Source organism: Rhinoraja longicauda, chromosome 4, assembly GCF_053455715.1.
Source record: "Rhinoraja longicauda isolate Sanriku21f chromosome 4, sRhiLon1.1, whole genome shotgun sequence".
NCBI lineage: Eukaryota > Metazoa > Chordata > Chondrichthyes > Rajiformes > Arhynchobatidae > Rhinoraja > Rhinoraja longicauda.
Genome location: NC_135956.1, coordinates 29,758,126 through 29,781,431, shown reverse-complemented (window position 1 = coordinate 29,781,431; position 23,306 = coordinate 29,758,126). Strand labels below are relative to the sequence as shown.

The following is a 23,306-nucleotide window of genomic DNA, read 5'->3' as shown; positions in this document are numbered from 1 at the left end:
GTAAATAAGGAATTACATTTCATCGAAACTTTAAATTGACTTGTGCTACTTTTTATTAATACATTTTAAATCACTGTATAAGAATTACCTTGTGATGTCATAAACTAGCAAGGCACCAGCTGCTCCTCTATAGTAGGATCTTGTGATAGAGCGGAAAGACTCCTGACCAGCCTAGAAAAACAAGACAGATTGCAAAAATACATACTTTTATTCAAAGTTTTTGCCTTTCCTGGAAAACAAATGCTATGCTTAAACATACATTCGATTTCTACTTTTAATTGCAAGGTGCTGATTGTTATTTTTTCTCTCGTTGTTCTAATCCCATACAGGCACCGGATTCCCTAAATTCAATCTACTTACTCCAGGCCTGAACCATCATTTGTCTCTAACAAAAAAAAAAGATTGGGAGACTGGGTGGCGGCAAACACACAAACAGCGAATGAAACATCGAGCAAGGCCAAGATGTTCCTACATAATATGTGCAATTCAAGTGTACGTGCACATGTCGATGAAAAAAATAAATCCCAAATTCAAAACAATTGGAAAGATCATCATCTACTGCTTCAGGGAACAGTGAACAGCCACACTAGGTCAGATCAGGTAAGGAGAATAGATGTCCTTCCAAATAAAGTGTGATCATAGAACTGCTTTATTGATAGCAATTTCTTAAAATTCTTGAATTGTCATTATTGCGATTTGAAATTAAATTCAGATCATTGACATCCTCAAATTGAACACTTTACGCCGACATTAAATAGATTTTACCAACTCGTTGTTAATCGCAAGCAAGACCTCACCTAGAACAACATTTCCAATTCTAAAAATTACTCTGTAGGATAGATGAAGGAAGTAGGAGAGCGGGATGTTTGATATTATGAATTATATTCAAGTAATAAAGACATTTGATTGCAGGCGGGATGATAACCATAGGGTACAGATCAAAAGGGAATGGGCAGAAAAACCATAACGAAGAAAAAAAACTAATAAACCAATGCTGAAAAAAAGAACTAAATACTGGAGAAGGAAATTTGCACAGCTGTAGATAAAGAGCAGGAGAGTTCCCCACTTGCATGCTTTGTTAGATCAATCCCATTACCAATGTGCCTTATTTAAAATAATGATTGCCACCGCCAGAGACTCTATTCTCAGATTTGCATCGTACAGACAAAAGGGAAATTACAGAAGTAATTAGTAACATGCAAGACAAGAGATCAAATGCTGTCAGGGAAATTAGTGAAGATTCATTTCGGTCAATTGACAAAAGGTTTGCCTTCCTACTACAAAAAAATTACAAATATAACATGATACAATTGCATTATTTTTAAATTCAATTTACAAAAAATAGTGAAATAACAGTGTTCTTTGCTAACATTAATATAGTGAAAGTAAAAATTTAATTTTGCAAGTAGTTACAGTGCCCTCCATAATGTTTGGGACAAAGATCCATCATTTATTTATTTGCCTCTGTACCCCACAATTTGAGATTTGTAAAAAATCACTTGTGGTTACAGTGCACATTGTCAGATTTTATTAAAGGGTATTTTTATACATTTTGGTTTCACCATGTAGAAATTACAGCTGTGTTTATACAAAGTCCCCCCATTTCAGGGCACCATAATGTTTGGGAAACATGGCTTCACAGGTGTTTGTGATTGCTCAGGTGTGTTTAATTGCCTCCTTAATGCAGGTATAAGAGAGCTCTCAGCACCTAATCTTTCCTCCAATCTTTCCATAGCTTTTGGAAAATGTTATTGCTGTTTATCAACACGAGGACCAAAGCTGAGCCAATGAAAGTCAAAGAAGCCATAATGAGACTGAGAAACAAGAATAAAACTGTTAGACATCAGCCAAACCTTAGGCATACCAAAATCAACTGTTTGGAACATCATTAACAAGGAAGAGAGCACTGGTGAGCTTACTAATCGCAAAGGGACTGGCAGGCCAAGGAAGACCTCCACATCTGATGACAGAAGAATTCTCTATAATAAAGAAAACCTCCCAAACACCTGTCCGGCAGATCAGAAACACTCTTCGGGAATCAGGTGTGGATTTGTCAATGACCACTGTCCACAGAAGACTTCATGAACAGAAATACAGAGGCTACACTGCAAGATGCAAACCACTGGTTAGCTGCAAAAATAGGTTACAGTTTGCCAAGAAGTACTTAAAAGAGCAAACACAGTTCTGGAAAAAAGGTCTTGTGGACAGATGAGACAAAGATTAACATATCAGAGTGATGGCAAGAGCAAAGTATGGAAGAGAGAAGGAACTGCCCAAGATCCAAAGCATACCACCTCATGACTGCTGAAGGTGCTGGGTCACTTATCTTCATTGATGATACAACTGCTGATGGTAGTAGCATAATGAATTCTGAAGTGTATAGACACATCCCATCTGCTCAAGTTCAAACAGTTGCCTCAAAACTCATTGGTCGGCAGTTCATTCTGCAGCGACAATGATCCCAAACATACTGCTAAAGCAACAAAGGAGTTTTTCAAAGCTAAAATATGGTCAATTCTTGAATGGCCAAATCAATCACCCGATCTGAACCCAATTGAGCATTCCTTTTATATGCTGAAGAGAAAACTGAAGGGGACTGCCCCCCCCCCAAAAAAGCATAAGCTAAAGATGGCTACAATACAGGCCTGGCAGAGAAGACACCCAGCAACTGATGATGTCCATGAATTGCAGTCTTCAAGCAGTCATTGCATGCAAAGGACATGCAAAATACTAAACATGACTACTTTCATTTACATGACATTGCTGTGTCCCAAACATTATGGTGCCCTGAAATGGGGGGACTATGTATAAACACTGCTGTAATTTCGACATGGTGAAACCAAAATGCCTTTATTAAAATGTGCACTTTAACCACATGTGATTTTTTTCTATTACAAATCTCAAATTGAGGCGTTCAGAGGCAAATAAATAAATGATGGTTTCTTTGTCCCAAACATTATGGAGGGCACTGTAAATACCAGAAACTAGAACTGATACAGCTACAAAGCACAAAATAAATCTACTGTATATCAATCATTTGACATGGGGAAATTAATGCCAGATGCTTGATCATACATTTATAGAATTATTCTGGCAAACAATTAGATATGGCATTCAAATAGCCTATCTGAAAGACTTACTGTATCCCAAATCTGAAGTTTTATTTGTTTTCCATCGATGGTTATCATTCGAGCTCCAAATTCTACGCCTGAATAAAAATTAGAAAGGAATCATTAATAGCTTGAGTGTACTACTACGGATCAGTTTTGGATGACCAATCCTGAATTTGGGGCAAAAGGAGTGTGAAGCCTTAATTTACTTTCAGTATCCTTATTTAAAAGTTAATATTTGTCAGTAGTTAGAAAGTCCATGGGATCCCTAAACAGGTACAGAGTACAACAGCAAGGACGTCATGTTAAACCCATACAAAACACTGGTCAGTCCATAAATAGAATACTCATTCATTTTTAAGACTTCATCGTCCCAGACAAGGCACCAACAAAAAAAAGCTTGATCCCAGAGAAGAATCTTCAGCTACAAGGTTAAACTGGAAAGCTGGGAATTTTTCTTGGACCAAAAAAGGTTGATAGAGGTTATCGGGCAAATGGAAACGAGCTGTTCTTATTATATGACCCAAGGAACACAAACATTAAAGGGCTGCATAATCTTCCATAGGTTTCTCGAATCTCAGGCTAGAGAGCCTGTCTGCAGAGCCCGCAGCATGTTAACGTGCCCTAAAACATATCAGCTGCCCACTCCAGCTCTGACTCGTATAAACGAGTGAGACATTGGCTGCTCGAACAAATATTTATTTTGTTATTTAACCAAGTTTCAATGTTGTGAATAATTTTTAAATGCAAATATATTTCTGCATTCAAAATTTGTAATTTTTCCATCTTTAAACTAGGTCTTGTTATGGTTTTCAAAGAGTCATTCAAAGTAACGAAGACTTTGACATTCCACATGCAAGACCTCAATCGATATGAAGAGACTTATGAATTCCGAGGACCAACTATGCCAAGTCCACTCTGCTGATGGCCCATGTCAAAATGCTGGAGTTATCTCCTCAAGGATCCCTGGACCAATAGCTGCTGTCCATTGAGGGGCTGGATCTGGTGGGGATATCCCTTCCCTTGTTTGAGGGATATCACCCTAGTGCTCCACGAATGAAAGGGCGTTTTGCTTAAAGATAGATGTGAACACTACTGAGAATGAGATTGTTGAATTTAGACACTATGAATGTATGTAGAATTTTTGCAGTTTTTGATTTGTATTCTTATTCTATTTTTATTCTGAATAAAGTTTATTTTTGAAATGAAAAAGATAGCACTATTCTGATCCACCAGACTAGAGATCCTCAGGGCTGTGCACTTAGTCCCTTATTCTGTTCCCTGTACACTCATGATTGTGTAGCCAGGCACAGTGCCAACCTGATCTTTAAGTTCACTAATGATACCACTATTGTGAGCCAGATCAACAACGTGATGTAGTAGAAAAGGACCTTGTGTCATAGTATCAGAACAACTACGCAACTGTCCTACATTAATGTACATAAAGCAACGCAATTCAAAATCCTTCCTAAATTGGTTCAGTCTTCCAATTAAGTTTAGTAGTCTATTCCATACATTGTCGAAATGGTAGAGCTTAACCATACTGGAATCCCCCACCTTTACTCTGGGGAGCCACCTCTGCTCTCACAGCCTAAGTTCCTGACAAGGTGTTCCAAGCCAAGGTCTTTGTGATACATCAACAGAGGCCCGATCACCACTGAATCTTTGCTACATCTCACCATCCTATATCTGGGTGGAGGAGAACCAGCATAATTAGACCCACATATCTACATCAGGCAATTAAATGTAGGCAGGGGCATGCCAAGAGGCGTGGAGGCACAAGTCCAGGCAATGGACCAAATCAAGATCAACCTCGATGCAAAGCACTACTGGCACCATAATAGGTTTTGATCAGATTTGTATTTTATAGATTTTAATTCACAGTGTCGCAAATCCTCACTTGTAGCAGTTATCTAATACACAAATTAACCTCATTTTATTGGTCTTCACTGTTACATCTTTGCACTAAATGTCACTGGCAATCATCACAGCCTTGTACAACATTATGCCAACTTATAACCTTACTATTCCCATATTATTTTTCAAAAGGAGATTATATTCAATTTTTTAATTGTATTATTCAAAAGAAGAATACCAGAAAAGAGCCCAATAGGGGGATGATAGCTGATTTTTGAGAATTCTTTGAGTGGAAATCAATACTATTGAGATTTGTTTTAAGGGAGCAAGAAAAATGTTGGATCCGCACAAATGCTTAACACATACTCACCAATGGTAAGGTCGTGAACAGGTTGGAATCTTTTGTCTGTAAACTGTAATAATAAACATGACTTCCCCACACCTACAAAACAAAAGAAATCCCAAACATTATTAAAATCTAAATACACTCGTACAAAAGGATAACAAAATAACACAACTTAAGTAAATTATATAATAGATGGATGCTTGAAAACATGCAACAGAGCATGTCATCCCACATCTCGGTATCCATGTTAATTCGCAATTTTGCAGAAATAGAAGAAATTATTAACATCAAACATTGTCTGTTGTGATGGGAAAGAAAGGCAAAACTAAAAGATGAGGCAATAGTGGAAAATAAATAAATGTCAATATATTAAGATTTATTTTACCCAATGGTTGATCAATCTTTGGGAAAGAAAGCATGTTAATATTAGATCACTGCACCAATAAGTGAAATGAACCAATCTTAACATGCTGATAGATACAAACCGATAGATGTAAAAAGTAAATAATTTTGGTACCCAATTGCATGTCCCAAATGGATATCATCAACCATACAAAGAGGTACATAACCATTGTTTGGGCCACTCAATTGAAAAGAAAATCTGGTTACAAATACCTGCCATCCAATGGCATTCCTTCAATTAATTGCCATGGCTTGGCATGGAAAAGCTGCCTATGTGAGTTGGTATTGAGATGCCTGGAAAGAGAAGTGTGGCAATTCAACAATGAGATGTGGGTCTCAAGGGTTCATCCTGGCTGGCACTGTGATGGAAACTTGTCTCTCAGGCTCCATTATTTGGCTGCATTGCTCTATTCCAGCCCAAACATTTCTGTAGGAGTATAACCTTGATGTTTAGCAACAACAATTGAAGATACCTCACAGAAGTCCCCAAGCTGTAAGACCTGTGCATCCAAAGAAAGAGGGAGAAACAACAGCTTCCGTCAAATCCAAGAGGGTGACAAGGGAAACTGCAGAGTACAGGCAGCTTGTCAACATGTGAAGCAGATGCTGTTCATCTTAGCAACAACCCACAGAGACTGGACCAGACAAGGTGCATCTGAGGCCCAGGCCAGTGCTAGACAACTGCACCACCTGCCCCATTCTGCCAATTATCAGCTTTGCGTTTGGCCTCCAACCCACGCAATGCGATACTCAATGCTGCAAGGGTGCCAGCAAAGGGCAGGGATTCATGTCATATTTCTACAACAGCACAGGGCTTTACACTAGATTCCCATCACTGCCTGTAATGCATCTCTACATAACCACATTTTAGCACGAATGACATTCATGTTCTCTTTCCTGGGAAAATACACCAATGAGCCAAAACATTATGACCACTGACAGGTGAAGTGAATAACATTGATTATCTTGTTATAATGGCACCTGTCAAGGGGTGGGATATATTAGGCAGCAAGTGAACAGTCAGTTCTTGAAGTTGATGTGTTGCATGCAGGAGAAATGGGCAGGAGTAAAGACCTGAGCGACTTTGACAAGGGCCAAATTGTCGTGGCCAGACGTCTGGGTCACAGCATCTCTGAAACGTCAAGGCTCGTGGGGTGCTCCCGGTCAGCAGTGGTGAGTACTGACCAACGGTGGTCTGAGGAGGGACAAACCGGCAACAGGGTGCTGGGTGCCCTCAGGCTCATCGATGCGTGAGAGCAACGAAGGCTATCCCGTTTGGTCCGAACTGACAGAAGGTCTACTGTGGCACAAATCACAGAAAATTTTAATGGTGGTCACGGGAGGAATGTGTCACAATACACAGTGCATCACATCCTGCTGCGTATGGGGCTGCATAGCTGCAAAGTGCCCATGATGACCCCTATCCATTGTCCAAACCGCCTACATTGGGCACGCGACATCAGAACTGGAATTGGGGCAGTGGAAGAAGGTCGCCTAGTCGATGAGTCCCATTTCCTTTTAGATCACGTGGATGGCCGTGTACGTGCACGCCGTTTACCTAGGGAAGTGATGGCACCAGGATGCACTGTGGGAAGACGACAACCCACAGTGCATCCTGGTGATAGAGTGTGATGCTCTGGGCAATGTTCTGCTGGGAAGCCCTGGGTCCGGCCATTCATGTGGACGTCAATTTGACAAGTGTCACCTACCCAAAGATCGTTGCAGACCAGGTACACACACCCCTTCATGGCAATGGCGTTCCCTGATGGCAGTGGCCTCTTTCAGTAGGATAATGCACCCTGCCACACTGCACACATTGTTCGGGAAAGGTTTGAGGAACATGATGAAGTGTTGACTGTGTTGCCCTGGCCTCCAAATTCTCCAGATCTCAATCTGATTGAGAATCTGTGGGATGTGCTGTGGGAACCATCTTTAATTGGAAGTTATTGGACTTCACTGTTATATCTTGCACTAAATGTTGTACCTTTTATCCTTTATCCAAGCTAGTTACAGAGAATGAAAAGTTGTACAAAATCCTGACCAGTCATGCAAAAAATCCACAGGAAATAAAATAAAGCCATAAATAAAGCACCTAGGATAAATTCAAAATGTCATCCCCATGATCAAAGCTTAAAATTTAAAGAAGTTAAGCTGACTGGGCCTATTCATTAGAATTTCAATGGATGGGAGAAGATCTCAAGCTTACAACATTCTTAACATGAGGATGGTTTCCCTTAACTGGGCACAGCTTGAAAATTAAGAGTAAACTATTTTGAACTCAGATGATGAGAAATTATTTCACTCAGAGGATGAAATATCTTTGTGGACAGCTTTGCAAGCTCAGGTTTGTCCAAAGCGGAGATAGATTTCCAGGCAGTAAGGGAATCAAGTGAATGGAGGATAGTGCTGGAAAACAGCGTTGAGATGGAACAGCTGCCATGATTTGGATGAACAGTAAAGCAGGCTCAAAGAATTGTGTGGCCTACTCCTGTTATATCCAATGTTCTTAAACTACTGATTAAAAAAAATGATTTAAAAAAAACTTTAATATTAATTTTAGCAATCAATGAGCACTATCTCAGCATGTTTTGGTCAGCTAACATTTCAAGATTCATACAAATGCACAAAATTTTAGATAATTTCTTTATTTGAATTAGTCAATTTTCCTAATGGTCAGGTAGTCTTGCCATATACGACTTTTCTCTCTTCCCAGTAAAATAGAGACACTGATAATTCTAGAATACTCAAACTCATACCAAGTTGTTGCTTCTAATACAGCTGCACCAAACCCCTTCAACTGCACTCATGTAAACACTCAACTGCACATGACTAGAAGAGCATATACTCCACCCCCCACCCCACCCAAAAAGAATTATACATAGTTCCACCCCAATTGTATTTTTCAAACGGAAAATGATTAATCCATGTAACAAAAATTAGTATTAGGACACTTTTAAAATCAGTTTCAAATTTCTCCAAAAGAAACACACCATTAAAAGTTAATAACCTGCCCCTAACCTTGCCAAGTTTTGTTAACATTGTACTTAACATCTAAAAGATAGTCACTCCTTGGACATTGAACATGATGTGCAATCAAATGTAATATTACATTTTGGATGCACATTTCCAGCAATTCTCTGCAACTTCTATTACAGCCAAAATGCTCAATTAATTAAGGAAAATTAAATACATTTCATGCAAAATATCATTTCCAAACATGGCATTACAGTAAGTTAATAAGTCATAGGGGCAGATATAGGCCATTTGGCCCATCTATTCTACACCGCCATTCAATCATGGCTGATCTCTCTTTCCCTCTCAACCCCAAAGAGAACAAAGGAGGAGCCGGCATACTTTGTAACTTTATCAGCGCCATAGGTGGCCACCATTTGCATACCTTGGGTATGCAAGCAAAAAATTTCACTGTGCCTTCTCACATGTGACAACAAAATATTCCATTCCATTCCCTTAGCTTCTCCCCATAACCTTTGACACCCTTAGTCATTAAGAACCTGTCAATCTGTTTTAAAAATACTAGTGTTTATATAAGTAAAAGTTTTACAAATATTGTGTTTGGGTTCAAAAGCAGTTCAAACCAAGAAAAGTGCTTCAGACTTCCCCGTCTAGTGAAATGGGGGAAGTACGTTTTCCTACTGTCTTGTCCTTAATTATGACCCAAAATGGAAGAATATTTTGCTCTTTCAAATTCAGGTCTACTTATTGTTATGGCTCTTGTAGCTTTTATTGGCAGTGGAACGATTTAACTTGCATTGAGAATTTAACCAACAAGCATGCACGATAAAGGCAGTATTTCACAACTGTCAGAGTAAAAACATGCACATTATTCCCAAAGTTACTGAATTTTAGGCAATAATTACTTCAATTAGATTGACATGTTATACACAAAAGTCTTTCAACAGACACATTACAGCATAGTGGCAGGAGTGGCACAGCTGGTAGAGCTGCTGCCTCACCATCAGTGACAAAGGTTCGATCCTGACCGTGGGTGCTTTTGGTGCGAAGTTTGCACATTCTGTGATGAGTTTCCTTCGTGTGCTGTGGTTTCCTCCCGCATCCCAAGGACATGTAGATTAATTGGTCTCTAAATTACCCCAGCATTGTAGGGAGAACTTGTGAGCATGTAATTGATGGTCGGAGTGGAATCGGTGGGCCAAAGGGCCTCTTTCTATGTTGTATTTTTCAATCAATTCAATTAATTAAATTCAGTGTAGTGACAATTGCACATTTTAAACATATAAAATGTTAATTTCTTAACAGAATTTATTCATAACCGTTACAATTCAGTAGATACCGAGGTTTGAGTTGTTCTGCTGGCAACAAAAGAGCAGCTTGATAAATTGGCCAAGCAATTAAAGTGCACAAATAGGGGGCGGTACAATGGCGCAGGGGTAGAGTTGCTGCCTTTCAGCACCAGAGATCCGGGTTCGATCCTGAATACGAGTTCTGTCTGTATGGAGTTTGTACATTCTCGCTGAAATGGGTTTTCTCCGGATGCTCCGGTTTCTTCCCACATTCTGAAGATTTGCAGGTTCGTAGGTTAATTGGCTTTTGTAATTTCTCCCTAATTTGTAGGGAGTGGATGTGAAACTGGGATAACATAGAACTAGTGTCCAGGTGATTGATAGTCTGCACAAATAGACTTCGACCAACAGCCGTCAGAGCTATACAGATGGTATCCTTCCTTGCTCCAAAACATATTAAACTCTGGAGCCACAGCAACAAGGTTGATTCCTAACTTCCCTTCAGAAAGTCCCTGTAAACCATTCCATATCAACACAGTTGCATTAAATCAGTAAAAACGCAACCAGATGGACCACCTGACATCAACCTAGGTGCCAAATTTTGAGGATAGATACTAAGTGCTGGAGTAACTCAGCAGGTCAGGCAGCATCTCTGGAGCAATATGGGCGACCTTTCGGGTCAGAACCCTTCTTCAGACTCAAAGGGCATGTGAGGTGTCAAAAATAAACTCCAATACATCCAGAACTCCGCTGCCCGTCTACTCACCCACCCCCCGACCCGTGACCATATCACCCCCGTCCTCTACAAGCTCCACTGGCTCCCCATCCCCCAAAGAATCCAGTACAAAATCCTCCTCATGACCTACAAAGCCCTCCATAACCTGGCCCCATCCTACCTGACTGACCTCCTCCACAGACACACTCCCACCCGCACCCTCCGCTCTGCTGCTGCTAACCTCCTGTCCCCCCCTCATCCGGACCAAACTCAGATCCTGGGGGGACAGGGCTTTCTCCATCGCTGCTCCCACCCTCTGGAACTCATTACCCCAAACCGTCAGAGACTCCTCCTCACTCACCACATTCAAAACATCACTGAAGTCTCACTTGTTCAACACCGCCTTCAATCATTGACCGTCGCTCCACCTTATTCTTCCTTTTCTGTTTGTTTATTTATTTATCTTTATGTTATATCTAATATGTAAAGCGTCTTTGGGTTTCTAGAAAAGCGCTATACAAATGTAATGCATTATTATTATTATTATTATTATGGACATAGGCAGGAAGGGATTGGGCCAGGACCATGGAATGGAAGCATGTGGAAATGATTTTATTGGGCGGAAGCAGGCAGAAACAATGTCTGTCAGGGCAATTTAGTTTAGAGATACAGCACAGAAACAGTCCCTTCGGCCCATCAAGTTCACGCTGACCGGTGATCCCCACTCTCTCCTACACACACTAGGGACAATTACAATTATACCAAGCCAATTAACCTACAAACTACGTCTTTGGAGTGTGGGAGGAAACCGGAGATCCCGGAGAAAACCCACGCAGTCACGGGGAGAGCGTACAAACTCCATGCATAGAGTATGGAGACAGGATCAAAATCTGGGTCTCTGGCGCTGTAAGGCAGCAACTCTACCGCTGCGCCACCGTGCTGCCAGTTCTGCCTCTGGATTTTGGGGGGGGAGGTAAAACTGGGCAGTGCGGGACTGGGGAATGATAAGGTTGGAAGCTGTGGAGGGCAGCCAGCCAGAAGTGATAAAACCAAAGATGGTCTGAGAGATAATGGCCTGGTGCTCATCTGTGGGGTCATGGTCCAGCGGTAGGAGGTGGTGTCCGAGAGCTGGTACCTGGCCTCCACCCGTTAGAGAGCAACCTGCCCCACTACCACGTGCCATTCCTTTTCAGCAGACTTGATGATAATGTTGGGATTGTTGCAAAGTGAACGCAGGGCTGTGCGTTCGGAGGGGAGAAGAGGTTAGAGTAGGTAAGGGGAGTAGAAAAGTCAAGATGTTAGAAATGAAAAGTTTTAGACGGGGTAGAAAGGGGTAGTCCAAGAGGAGGAGGACCATAGGAGACGGCAGAAGGGGTCATCACTGGGTGGCAAGGACTCCTACCCATAGAAAAAGGCATGAAGGAGGAGACAACGGAAGAAAAGCTCTACACCATGGTGTGCATGGAACCCTTTGAGGTGGGGGGTGGAAGGGGACAAAGGTGAGGCCTCTGTTGAGGACAGACCCTTCTCTGTCAGAAAGGACGTGGTCAAATTTTCATAATTTGAATAATCTTATACATCTCCAGGACATGTTTAGTTTAGTTTATTGTCACGTGTGCCAAGGTACACCAAAAAACCTTTTTATTGCATGCTATCCAGTCAGTGAAAAGACTACACGATTACAATCGAGCTATCCACACTCTACAGGATACTATATATATCAGGATAAAGGGGATAACTTTGTGTGCAAGATACAGTCCAAATAAAAATTACAGTCCAAAGGTCTCCAATGTGGTGGGTAAGGACCACTCTCCAGTTGGTGATAGAATGGTTCAGTTGCAGTTGGTACTTAGCCAAAGCTTTGATTTGGCTGGTCCAGGGCAAATTGCTGGTGATATTTACTCCCAAGAACTTGAGACTTTCAATCATCTCTACTTTGGCAGTGTCAACGCATACTGGGGTATGTGCAGCGCTTCGCTTCTTCAATTAGATCACAATCCTCTTTGGCTTACTGACATTGAAAGGTTGTTGTCTTGGAACCCCGTTATGAGGTTCTCAATCTCCTTCCTGTACTCTGTCGTGTCAGTCATAGAGTGATACAGTGTGAAAACAGGCCCTTTGGCCCAACATGTCCCAGCTACACTGGTCCCACCTGCCTGCACATGGCCCACATCCCTCCAAACCTGTCCTATCCATGTACCTGTCTAACTGTTTCTTAAACGTTGGGATAGAACCAGCCTCAACTACCTAATCTGGCAGTTTGTTTCATACACCCACCACCCTTTGTGTGAAAAAGTTACCCCTCAGATTCCTATTAAATATTTTCTCCTTAACCTTGAACTTTGTCCTCTGGTCCTCGATTCCCCTACCCTGGGTAAGACCGTGCCCGATCTATTCCTCGCATGATTTTATATCCCTCTGTAAGATCACCCCTCATCCTTCTGCGCCCCAAGGAATAGAGACCGTCTACTCAACCTCTCCCTATAGCTCACGTCCTCTAGCCCAGGCAACATCCTCGTAAATCTTCTCTTTCAAGCTTGACAATATCATTCCTATAACATGGTGGTGAAGTATTTGATATCCAGGCCACTAAGGGGATGTCATCTGCAAATTTGTAAATTAAGTTGGATTGGAATTTGGCTGCACAGTCACGAGTGTACATGGAGTAAGGAAGGGAGCTGAGAAACATAGAAAATAGGTGCAGGAGTAGGCCATTCGGCCCTTCGAGACTGCACCTCCATTCAATATGATCATGGCTGATCATCCAGCTCAGTAACCTGTACCTGCCTTCTCTCCATATCCCCTGATCCCTTTAGCCACAAGGGCCACATCTAACTCCCTCTTAAATATAGCCAATGAACTGGCCTCAACTACCTTCTGTGGCAGAGAATTCCACAGACTCACCACTCTCTGTGTGAAGAAATGTTTTCTCATCTCGGTCCTAAAAGACTTCCCCCTTATCCTTAAGCTGTGACCCCTGGTTCTGGACTTCCCCAACATCGGGAACAATCTTCCCGCATCTAGCCTCTCCAACCCCTTAAGAATTTTATATGTTTCTATACGATCCCCCCTCAGTCTTCTAAATTCCAGCGAGTATAAGCCTAGTCTATCCAGTCTTTCTTCATATGAAAGTCCTGCCATCCCAGGGATCAATCTGGTGAACCTTCTCTGTACTCTCTCTAAGGCTAAAATGTCTTTCCTATAGAACACATGCTTGCGGAGCAAAAAATGTTGAGTATCACCGTAGAGGATGATTTGTCACCTATCCTCACTGATTGTGGTCTGCTTGTCATGAAGCCGAGGTTCCAGTTGCAGAGCTGAGTGCTGACACCAACTTCCACGAGTTTAGAGATGAGCTTGGATGGGATAATGGTATTGAAAGCAGAGTTGCAATCCATGAATCAGTCTGACGTAGGCGTCTCACTAATCTAGGTGTTCCAAGGATGAATGCAGGGCCAGGGACATAGCATCAGCCATGGACGTGTTGCGGAGGTAAGCCAACTGCAGTGGATCAACATTGCTTGGTAGGCTGAATTTAAAACGTCCCATTACTCGCCTCTCAAAGCATATTGTGATGGTAGATCTCATGTCCCTGGACAGTAATCATTAAGGCATGAGATCTTGCTTTTCTTCAGCTCCAGGGTGATAGTGGTCTTGAAGCAGGTGGGTCCCTCATAACGGCTTAGGGAGTGATGAAATATGCCCATGAATGCTAAAATATCTTAATGCCAAATTAACAGAAAAAGACAACAAAAAGCAGTAAATCTTCAATTGCCAGTACAGTACATGTAAGCATTTGGTTCAATGAAGGACTTTAATTCTACATGACAACAAGATTTCCTGCTTGCTGTTGGCAGGTGGGGCCAGATCTAGTTTTCATATTTATACAAAGCCAGAAAGCTCACAAATGGTAATTATAAACTAAGCTCTGCTTTTGTAAAGGAAGAGTGGCAGCAAAATATTTGATATTACATGGTGTTTAATTATTCAATTAAATGGTTGATTAATGGAAAAATACCATATATAAACCCTGAATTATGCACAGCTAATGGACTATTCATAAACTTACAAATGCAATGTTGGGGAACAGCAAGCAATTGACACAGAGGTTCCTCCCACAAATAGCAGTGACAACTGACCAACTGATAAGTTTTAGTGATATTAGCTGTGAGGAAATATCTTGCCAACCGCCTTGCTCTCTTTCAAAAAACCTCACCTTTTGCATCTCTCAGCGTGATAACGCCTCAACATTTTTTTCTGATAAATAGCCTCAAATCCAATCAGGTTTATTGTCATACAGGAATGTCAAGATACAGGTACAATGAAAATCTTACTTTCAACAGCACAGACACACAGACTAAAACACAAAAACAAAATTATATAAAAATTAACATAAAATTCTGCAAAACAGTGCAAATACACTAGTGCAAAACACAAATAGAAAAAAATAGCGACTCCATGAAAGTGCAATAAATAGATGGTCCATAGCACTCGGTTGGATTGGGGTTGTGCAGTTTGGTTCAAAAACCAAATAATTGTATGAATGCAACTTCAGGCCTAGCTAACTGATCAGCTCCTTGGAGTTATTTCAGCTTGGAGTAAACCCTAATAGGATTGAATCCTTAATTTTGTATTAGAAGCATAGCAGATATCCCTCGTCAGGCCGATAGCAAAATAGTTTAGTTTTGTTTATTGTCATGTGTATCTAGGTACAGTGAAAAGCATTTTGTTGCATGCTATCCAGTCAGCAAAAAGACTATACATGATTACAATCAAACAGTCCAGTGTACACATGCAGGATAAAGGGGAAAACATGTAATGCAAGATAAAGTTCAGTAAAGTCCAATTAAAGATAGTCCAAGGATCTCCTATAAGGTAGACGGTTGATCAGGACCGCTCTCTAGATGGCAATAGGATGGTTCAATTTCCTGCTAACAGTTAGGAATAAACTCCCTGAATCTAGGAGGTATGCGGTTTTACACTTTTGTATCTCTTGCCTGATGGGAGGGGAGAAGAGAAATGAGTCGTCTGGGGTACGACTCATTTTTGATCATGCCTTGTCGAAGCAGCTTGAAGTGTAGATTGAGTCAATGGAAGGGAGATTGGTCTGCACGATGGTCTGGGCTGCGTCCACAATTCTCTGCAATTTATTGCCTTCTTGGATGGAGCTGTTCCCAAACCATGCTGTGATGCATCCTGATAAAATACTTTCTATGTGTATCTGTTGATGTTGGTGAGAATTGTTGGGGACATGCCGAACATCCCAAGCCTTCTAAGGAAGTAGATACGTTGGTGTGCTTTCTTGGCAGTTACTTTGTGGACAGGTCCAGCACAAGTTGCTGGTGATATTTACTCCTAGGAACTTTGAGTCAAGAATATTTAAGAGCCTTTAGAGAATTTTATAATTAGTATGCTCTCTAAAATATGTCAAGGAGTATTTAATTATGATTATGTACCAGCAATGGAACAATGAAATTCTCAGCTACAACTTAACAGGCCCCTTAATGCAGTAACACAAAGATAAATAATGAATAATATAAATTATTAAGTGGAATACCAAGTGACCATAATAATGCAAAACCATTGTCGTTAGAGCAACCAAACACACAGCTCGTAGGAGACCAAAATTGCAGAGGTTAGTGAGGGTTTTAGTGTTATTGCAGTGTTCAAGAGCCTGATGGTCGCTGGGAAGAAGCAGTTCACATGTTTAGTTTTCATCTTTGGGTACCTTCTTCCTGCTGGTAGTAGCAAAATGGCAGCATGGCCAGGGTGCCGTGGTCCTTTGATGATACTGGCTGCAGACCTCCCAACATTTGATTTTACAAATTCAGATTTTTGATGTCCAAAATTCAGAATTTTACATCAAAATTCATAATATGGCATGTAATGCAACTTTTCAGCAAAAAAAAGTATGCACGACAAATGCACATACACGTTGTGTTACATTCATGTGTGAAAAACGACTATTATTTCCAACAGTCTGTAGATCTTGGACTACATGTACAATGTCAGGCCTATCATGAGTATATTCTACTATTTATAGAAAGGTTATTGAACAGAAATTCTTTTTACAACAAAGAAAAAATTGTTTTGCTTTGTTTTTTTCTATTTTGCTTTTTCCTTACACATCCCAATTCTCTTGGTATTGAATAAAAGAACAATGGTCATAAAATGTATGACTAAGTTATGAAGAAAGTTTCATTTTAAAAAACTGCACATACCTAATTTAATTGAAGACATACTTGCTCCAGTGGTCTTCATCAGCAAATCACAATGGTCTATGTCCCCCCCAAACCTACTCCCCCCCCACCCCTCTATCCCTCCCCTCCACCCCTTTCCCCCCAAATCCACTCCCCCACCCCTCCTTCCCCACTCTCTCCCTCCCTTCCTCCACCCCCCGACCCCCACTCCCTCCTCCTACTCCAATGCCTCCCTCCCCCGCACCCCATCCCCTCTCAACATCAACGGGCCTCACATTCCGCAGCGAGGCTAGGCTAGTGGCAAGGCTCGGCCGGGCCAGCGGCAAGAGGTGAGAGGAGAGGCCAGCGGCAAGAGGTGAGGCCGGGCCAGCGGCGGGGCAAGGCGAGCCGAGCCCAGCGGCATGTGTTTTGCGGAAAAATGTGAGGCAAAATCAGAATGGCGGAAATGAAATAATAAAGCGGAAACTTTCCACCGAATTCGGAAGGGTTGCGAGGTCTGCTGGCTGCCTTTTTGAACTAGCGCCTCCTATATATCTCTTCAATGATGGCACGGTATCAATGCCTACCATTCTTTATAGTCTCCTCCTGGGCATTCAAGTTGCCAAACCAGGCCATGATGCAACCAGACAGTATGCTCTCTATTGTACACCTGTAGAAATTAGATTGAATATTCAGTGACATATGGAATCCCCTCAATCTTTTAAGAAACTTGAGGCATTAATAAGGTTTCAATAGACAATAGGTGCAGGAGTAGGCCATTCGGACCTTCGAGCTAGCACCGCCATTCACCGTGATCATGGCTGATCATGCACAATCAGTACCCCGTTCTTGCCTTCTCCCCATATCCCTTGACTCCGCGATCATTAAGAGCTCTATCTAACTCTCTCTTGAAAGTATCCAGAGAATTGGCCTCCACTGCCTTCTGAGGCAGAGAATTCAACAGCTTCACAACTCTGAGTGTTGTTCATTGCCTAGTTGCAATAAATGAATAACAATCTGATGTCCATTTTTTTATTACCCAAAGAGTCCAGCATAGTGGAGAGCCAGCAAGATCACATCCTCTATTGATCTGTTATGGCAGTAGGTGAATTGTAGTGCGTCCAGGGCGTCACTAAGGCAGGAATTGATATGCGTCATAACTCAAAACACTTCATCACCACAATACCACCCGTCAATAGTCAGTGAGGCATGTCATCCTACTCTTCTCGGGCAAAGATATTATCGTGTCCCTTTAAAGCAAATGGGAGCTTCAAACCTTAGTAATGAGATGTATAAAATGCCTGCAAAAACTTCAGCCACTTGGTCCACGCAGGTTTTTAAGAATGTGGCCAGGTACATCATCGGGAACAGTTCGTTGACTGAAATTAGTGTAGTGGGGGGCACTGAGGGCCCCCGAGAATGTACATCAATAATCTCCCTTACAAAGTGAGCATAAAAAACATTCAGTTCATCCGGGAGTCATACCTCGTTGTCACTTGAGCTACTACTTGGTTTTGCCTTGCAGGAAGTGAAGGCATACAAGCCCTGCTAAAGATGCCAAATGTTCATCTAAAGCCAGGTGCTAAACAGTATTCAAGTCAGGTCAGGAATATTATTAGTTTAAGAAAAAAAGCTGCTCTTCATTTGTCACCTGATAAATCTTGCAAAAGTGAGCTGAGCCAGACGGGACAGAAACGGACCCTTCAGCTCGGAGCGTGCACTGACTCCAAACACTCATTTACACTAATCCTAAACGGATCCCATTTTTCCCCAATAGTCTCATGAAGTCACACCAAATTCTACCATTCACCTACACGAGCTGCATTTTACAGCAGCCAATTAATCTGCCAACCCAAACATCTTTGGGTTGTGGAAGGAAACTAGAGTGGGAAACCGATAAAGTTACAGGAAGAATGTGCAAACAGACAGCACCAAAGATCAGACTGAACCGCAGCCACTGGAGGTGCGAGGTACCAACTCTCCCACATGGGTCGGCAAACGACTATATCCTTGAGCACACGTGTTGTGAATCTTCAAATTAGTTTCATTTTAAACAATTACACTGCTCCATCAGGAGCTTGCTTAGTCAAATTTGAGATTCTGAAAATGTTTATTTCTGTCTAATCAATTCATTTTATTTGCTAATGTTACACGATTACCATATTGTTATTTGTACTGAGTTTTCCCCTAAGAGACATTTCTTTTTAATATCAAATTTGTTGAACTAATAAAATAACTACTTAGGAGTCAAATTGTGGCAAGTTCCTAGTCAACCTACCTTGTTCTTGTTGCTAAAATCCATGATTAGCTTGTTGATCAATTTGCCAATAGTTTCCATAACTACATTCAGTACACAAAATTCAAACTCAAGAATTTTAGATACCCATTTGGTTTCAATTGTATATGAAATACAAGAAAAGTTACGTGCACCAGCATAAATCAACCAGTACATGTTTCACCAGGGCTTAGAAAATTGAAAATAGCCGAGTACCCATGTGGTAGCATAGAATAATTTAGACAAATACACCGTAGAAATTTATTTTTATTTTTAAATGGGCCTGGAAGATAAAGTTCTTATTTTAATTAAATGAAATTAAGCTGCTTTAAACACACCATCCAGTAATTACAAATAAAATGTTTAATTGCCCAGCATATAATGAATTATATTGCCTTGCCTTGTCTCGCTGGAGCTGCCCAATTTTCTTGTTATATTTCCAACATGGCTTGGGTATGTCATTTCAAAAATGTTTTGCCAATCAGGCCAGAATTGATTTGTGTTCATATCATATATATATATATATACAGCCGGAAACAGGCCTTTTCGGCCCTCCAAGTCCGTGCCGCCCAGCGATCCCCGTACATTAACACTATCCTACACCCACTAGGGACAATTTTTACATTTGCCCAGCCAATTAACCTACATACCTGTACGTCTTTGGAGTGTGGGAGGAAACCGAAGATCTCGGAGAAAACCCACGCAGGTCACGGGGAGAACGTACAAACTCCTTACAGTGCAGCACCCATAGTCAGGATCGAACCTGAGTCTCCAGCGCTGCATTCGCTGTAAAGCAGCAACTCTACCGCTGCGCTACCGTACCGCCCTGTTCATCTGTGTGGAGATTTTTCTCTTTTTTTTTTCAAACAAAGTTCTATTTAATATATCTTGGTTGTTTATGCTAAATATACTAAATAAAAAATAGTCACTTGCTCTCTAGTATTTCCTAAAGAAATAGATTTCTCTGTAATAATCTTTTTTGGTACTACTTTATTGTACAGTGAAATTCCTGTTTTGCATACCGTTCAGTAAAAATCTTACTATGATTAAGCACAATCGTACTTCAGCACAAAAGTGTAAGAACAATAGTTTTTTCACTGAGACAGTACAGAAACAAAGGGAAAAATATAAAAACAACCGTGTATTATTCAGCTCATCTGATGCATCTTACAAAAAAGTAATGAATAACAATGGCAAACAAGGCTCGTCCTCGCTGGTTTTCTGCAAAAGCAACACAGCAATTCCCGATCCCACATCTTTTCTGTGGAGCCCTACCATTTTTTCCCTTCCAAGTATTTTGTCCTTTGAAAACTGTAATCAAAATTGTCCCTACCACCAGGTCAGTCAAAACATTCCAATTGCTGATCATTCACTAAGTAGAAGATTTTTCTGGAGAACATGGACAGGTGACATTTTGGGTCAGGACCCGAAGAGTCACCTATCCATGCTCTCCTGAGGTGCTGCCTAATCCGCTGAGCTACTCCAGCACTATTATTTTGTAAACCAGCATCTGCAGTTTCTTGTTTCTAAAAGATTTTTCTATGTAGCTTTTGGCTCTTTCAGCAATTACTTTAAATGCTCTAGATGTTCCACTGAAACCAAATGTCTCCATTAATTCTAAGCAGAAACCTCACACCCAACCCAATTCCCTCAATTCTGGAATAGTTCTTGTAAACCTATCCTACCCTTTCAAGGCCGTCACAAACTTCCTAAAGTGCAGTGTTGGAATTGGAAGTCTGAAACTATCCTCATAATACCACCACATTATATGTAGTCCACAAAACGTGAATCTATCTTGTGTAAATCTAAGTCATTAATAATTAATATCCAAGAAACACCAGGGCCCATTTTCCTATGAGACAGTTTATCAAACAACTTTTGGAACTGTATACCTATATTCACAGTATTGTCTTCTCATTACTTAACATCAAAAAACTCAACGAGATTAGTTAAACATGACTTGCCCATTTACAAGTTTGCTAGTTTCCAATAACCAATTTATTCTTAAAGAAACCATTTGTCAGTAGTTTGAAAACTTTCCTACAGACTAAATTGATTATCTGTTGCAGTTTTATTTGGAACCAAATCAAGGATCTCTACAGTTAAAAATATAGAATTCACCAATTAAAGTTTGGCACCAGTTTAACTTCAGTTTGTTTTTGACAAGTTCCAAGTAAGGTTCAAAATCAATCCACTGATGTTTTAAGAACGGGTTGCAATGTAAAACATCACCTGAATAGTCAACTGCTGTGCACTTCAGCTTCATACAAGCAACCTGCATATTTTTAAAATATGTGTAGGAAAGAACTGTAGATGCTGGTTTAAATCGAAGATAGACACAAAATGCTGGAGTAACTCAGCAGGACAGGCAGAATCTCTGGAGAGAAGGAATGGGTGACGTTTGGGGTCGAGATTTTTTAAGATGGTGGGGCAAGAGTAAAGAACCTTTTCATACATCATTCAAATCATTTCGATTCTATTATGTTTTCACTTCTCTCCCTCCTATCGTTGGCTGAGATTATCTATTCCTGCGATTCCATCTATCGTAATCTCACAATTCGCCTAATCCTACCCAAAATCCGTTCTCACAGAATGTTGTAGAGTGTGAAATCATACGTTTGTCCACGATATAAAAATTGATGCATTATTTTCACCGACAATTCCGATACTTCAGTAATACGAGAATTGAGTTGTGTTTACCCAATGGCAAATTCGGACCTTTGGTGGTAAGGGCACAAATTGTATCCATTCTGTTAATCTCCATCCCAACGCGCAGTTGTCGCCATCCCGGGGAGCGTCCTCAGAGCAAACTCGGCTTTGCTTCGTTAACCGAATTACAGGCGAAACAGTGCGGCGAGGAGCACTGCACTGCACTGCACTGCACTGCACTGCACACTGGCTCTCAGCCGTGGATCCGGGCGAGGCCTCGAGGAAGTTTGGATCTTCTCTCACTTTAATGGCCCAATTTAGTGACGTTTCAGTGATGGGATCTACAATGCCCCGGCCCTGCCTCCAGGCTTTGACAGGGACGCCCACGTCCACGGGCCTGCACTTGGAGACAGGAGCGGAAACAGCTGTGAGCGCGGCTGAAAACCTCTCCCGAGAGCCGCGCAGCTCCACCACACCCAGCCGCCGCAAGCACAAGGCCGGGCCGGGCAGGGCCGAACCGCGAGAGACGCAGGCCAGGGAAGGTTGGCAATGGGCTGGGAGCGGAGGCCCAAACCAAAGCCTAAGGGTGCCTTTCCCCACCCTCCCGTTGAACCAGCAAACCCCGACTGTGCCCGGGGCTCACCTGTATCCCCAATGATGATGTACTTGAAGAGGTAAGCGTACGCCATCATGTATCCGCGGTGACTGCGCCCTCAAGCCGCCGCCGCCGCCTCGACAATAACAGCTCCTTGTCGACGTCAGCAGCGGAAATGCCGGGCTGGCAGCCGGCCGCTGACAGCGCCCTCAGCGGCACCTGCCCGAACTGCCGCCTCTCCGGCCTCCGAGTCCGCACACCTAAATGCTCGCCTCTTTGCAGGCTCATGCCGACTCATTCACCCAAACGCTGGGAGCATAAACCTCACATGAACCATCTGCAAAACACAGGTAGAAACCCCCACATTTTCTTGGAAATGTGATGTAAAACAGCGAATCAAGTCAAGTTCAATTTAATGCTGGGGACCCTCTGCAGGTCAGGTGGTGTTTGTAAAGAGAAGAAATGTTAACCCTGTATATCTCTCCACAGATGTTGCATGATCTGCTAAGAATAACTTACTTTCATACAAATCTAAAGCATTTAATTAAACTTCCCCTGCTATTCGACACTGCTCCCTAACTATAAAGGCATACAGTGAGATCACTTCCCATATCTTTGGAGCTACCTTCACAAAAGTAGACCAATGATGAAATTCGCCTTTGCATTCAATATATCAGCACAGTCATGGTGTTCAAAAATCAAGATCTGAAACCGGGCACAAAGCTCATGGTTTGCTGGGCATCAGTATTTCCCACCCGCTTGTGGAGCTATACTATCCACATCAGGCATCTCAGAGAACTGGGAGATTTTGCTCCACAAAATCCTCCACACCACTGGGAAGATAAGTACACCAAAATCAATGTCCTCTCCCAGGCCAACATCCCAGCATTAAGGCACTAATTAATGTCAAGTTACT

At 41.7% G+C, this 23,306-nt stretch overlaps 1 protein-coding gene across 1 annotated transcript in view; it reads right to left on the bottom strand.

Annotated features, from left to right (window-relative positions):
• rab2a (RAB2A, member RAS oncogene family) overlaps positions 1 to 22,590 on the bottom strand; it is a 58,343-nt gene extending 35,753 nt beyond the window's left edge. Inside the window, exons 1-4 of the mRNA XM_078397436.1 lie at positions 22,439 to 22,590; positions 5,338 to 5,409; positions 3,141 to 3,208; positions 89 to 171 (exon numbers count right to left, since the gene is read on the bottom strand). Of these exons, the coding sequence (XP_078253562.1) occupies positions 89 to 171; positions 3,141 to 3,208; positions 5,338 to 5,409; positions 22,439 to 22,487 (272 nt within the window). The 5' untranslated portion in view covers positions 22,488 to 22,590. The remainder of the gene's footprint in view (positions 1 to 88; positions 172 to 3,140; positions 3,209 to 5,337; positions 5,410 to 22,438) is intronic.
• Positions 22,591 to 23,306: the final 716 nt, after the last annotated feature.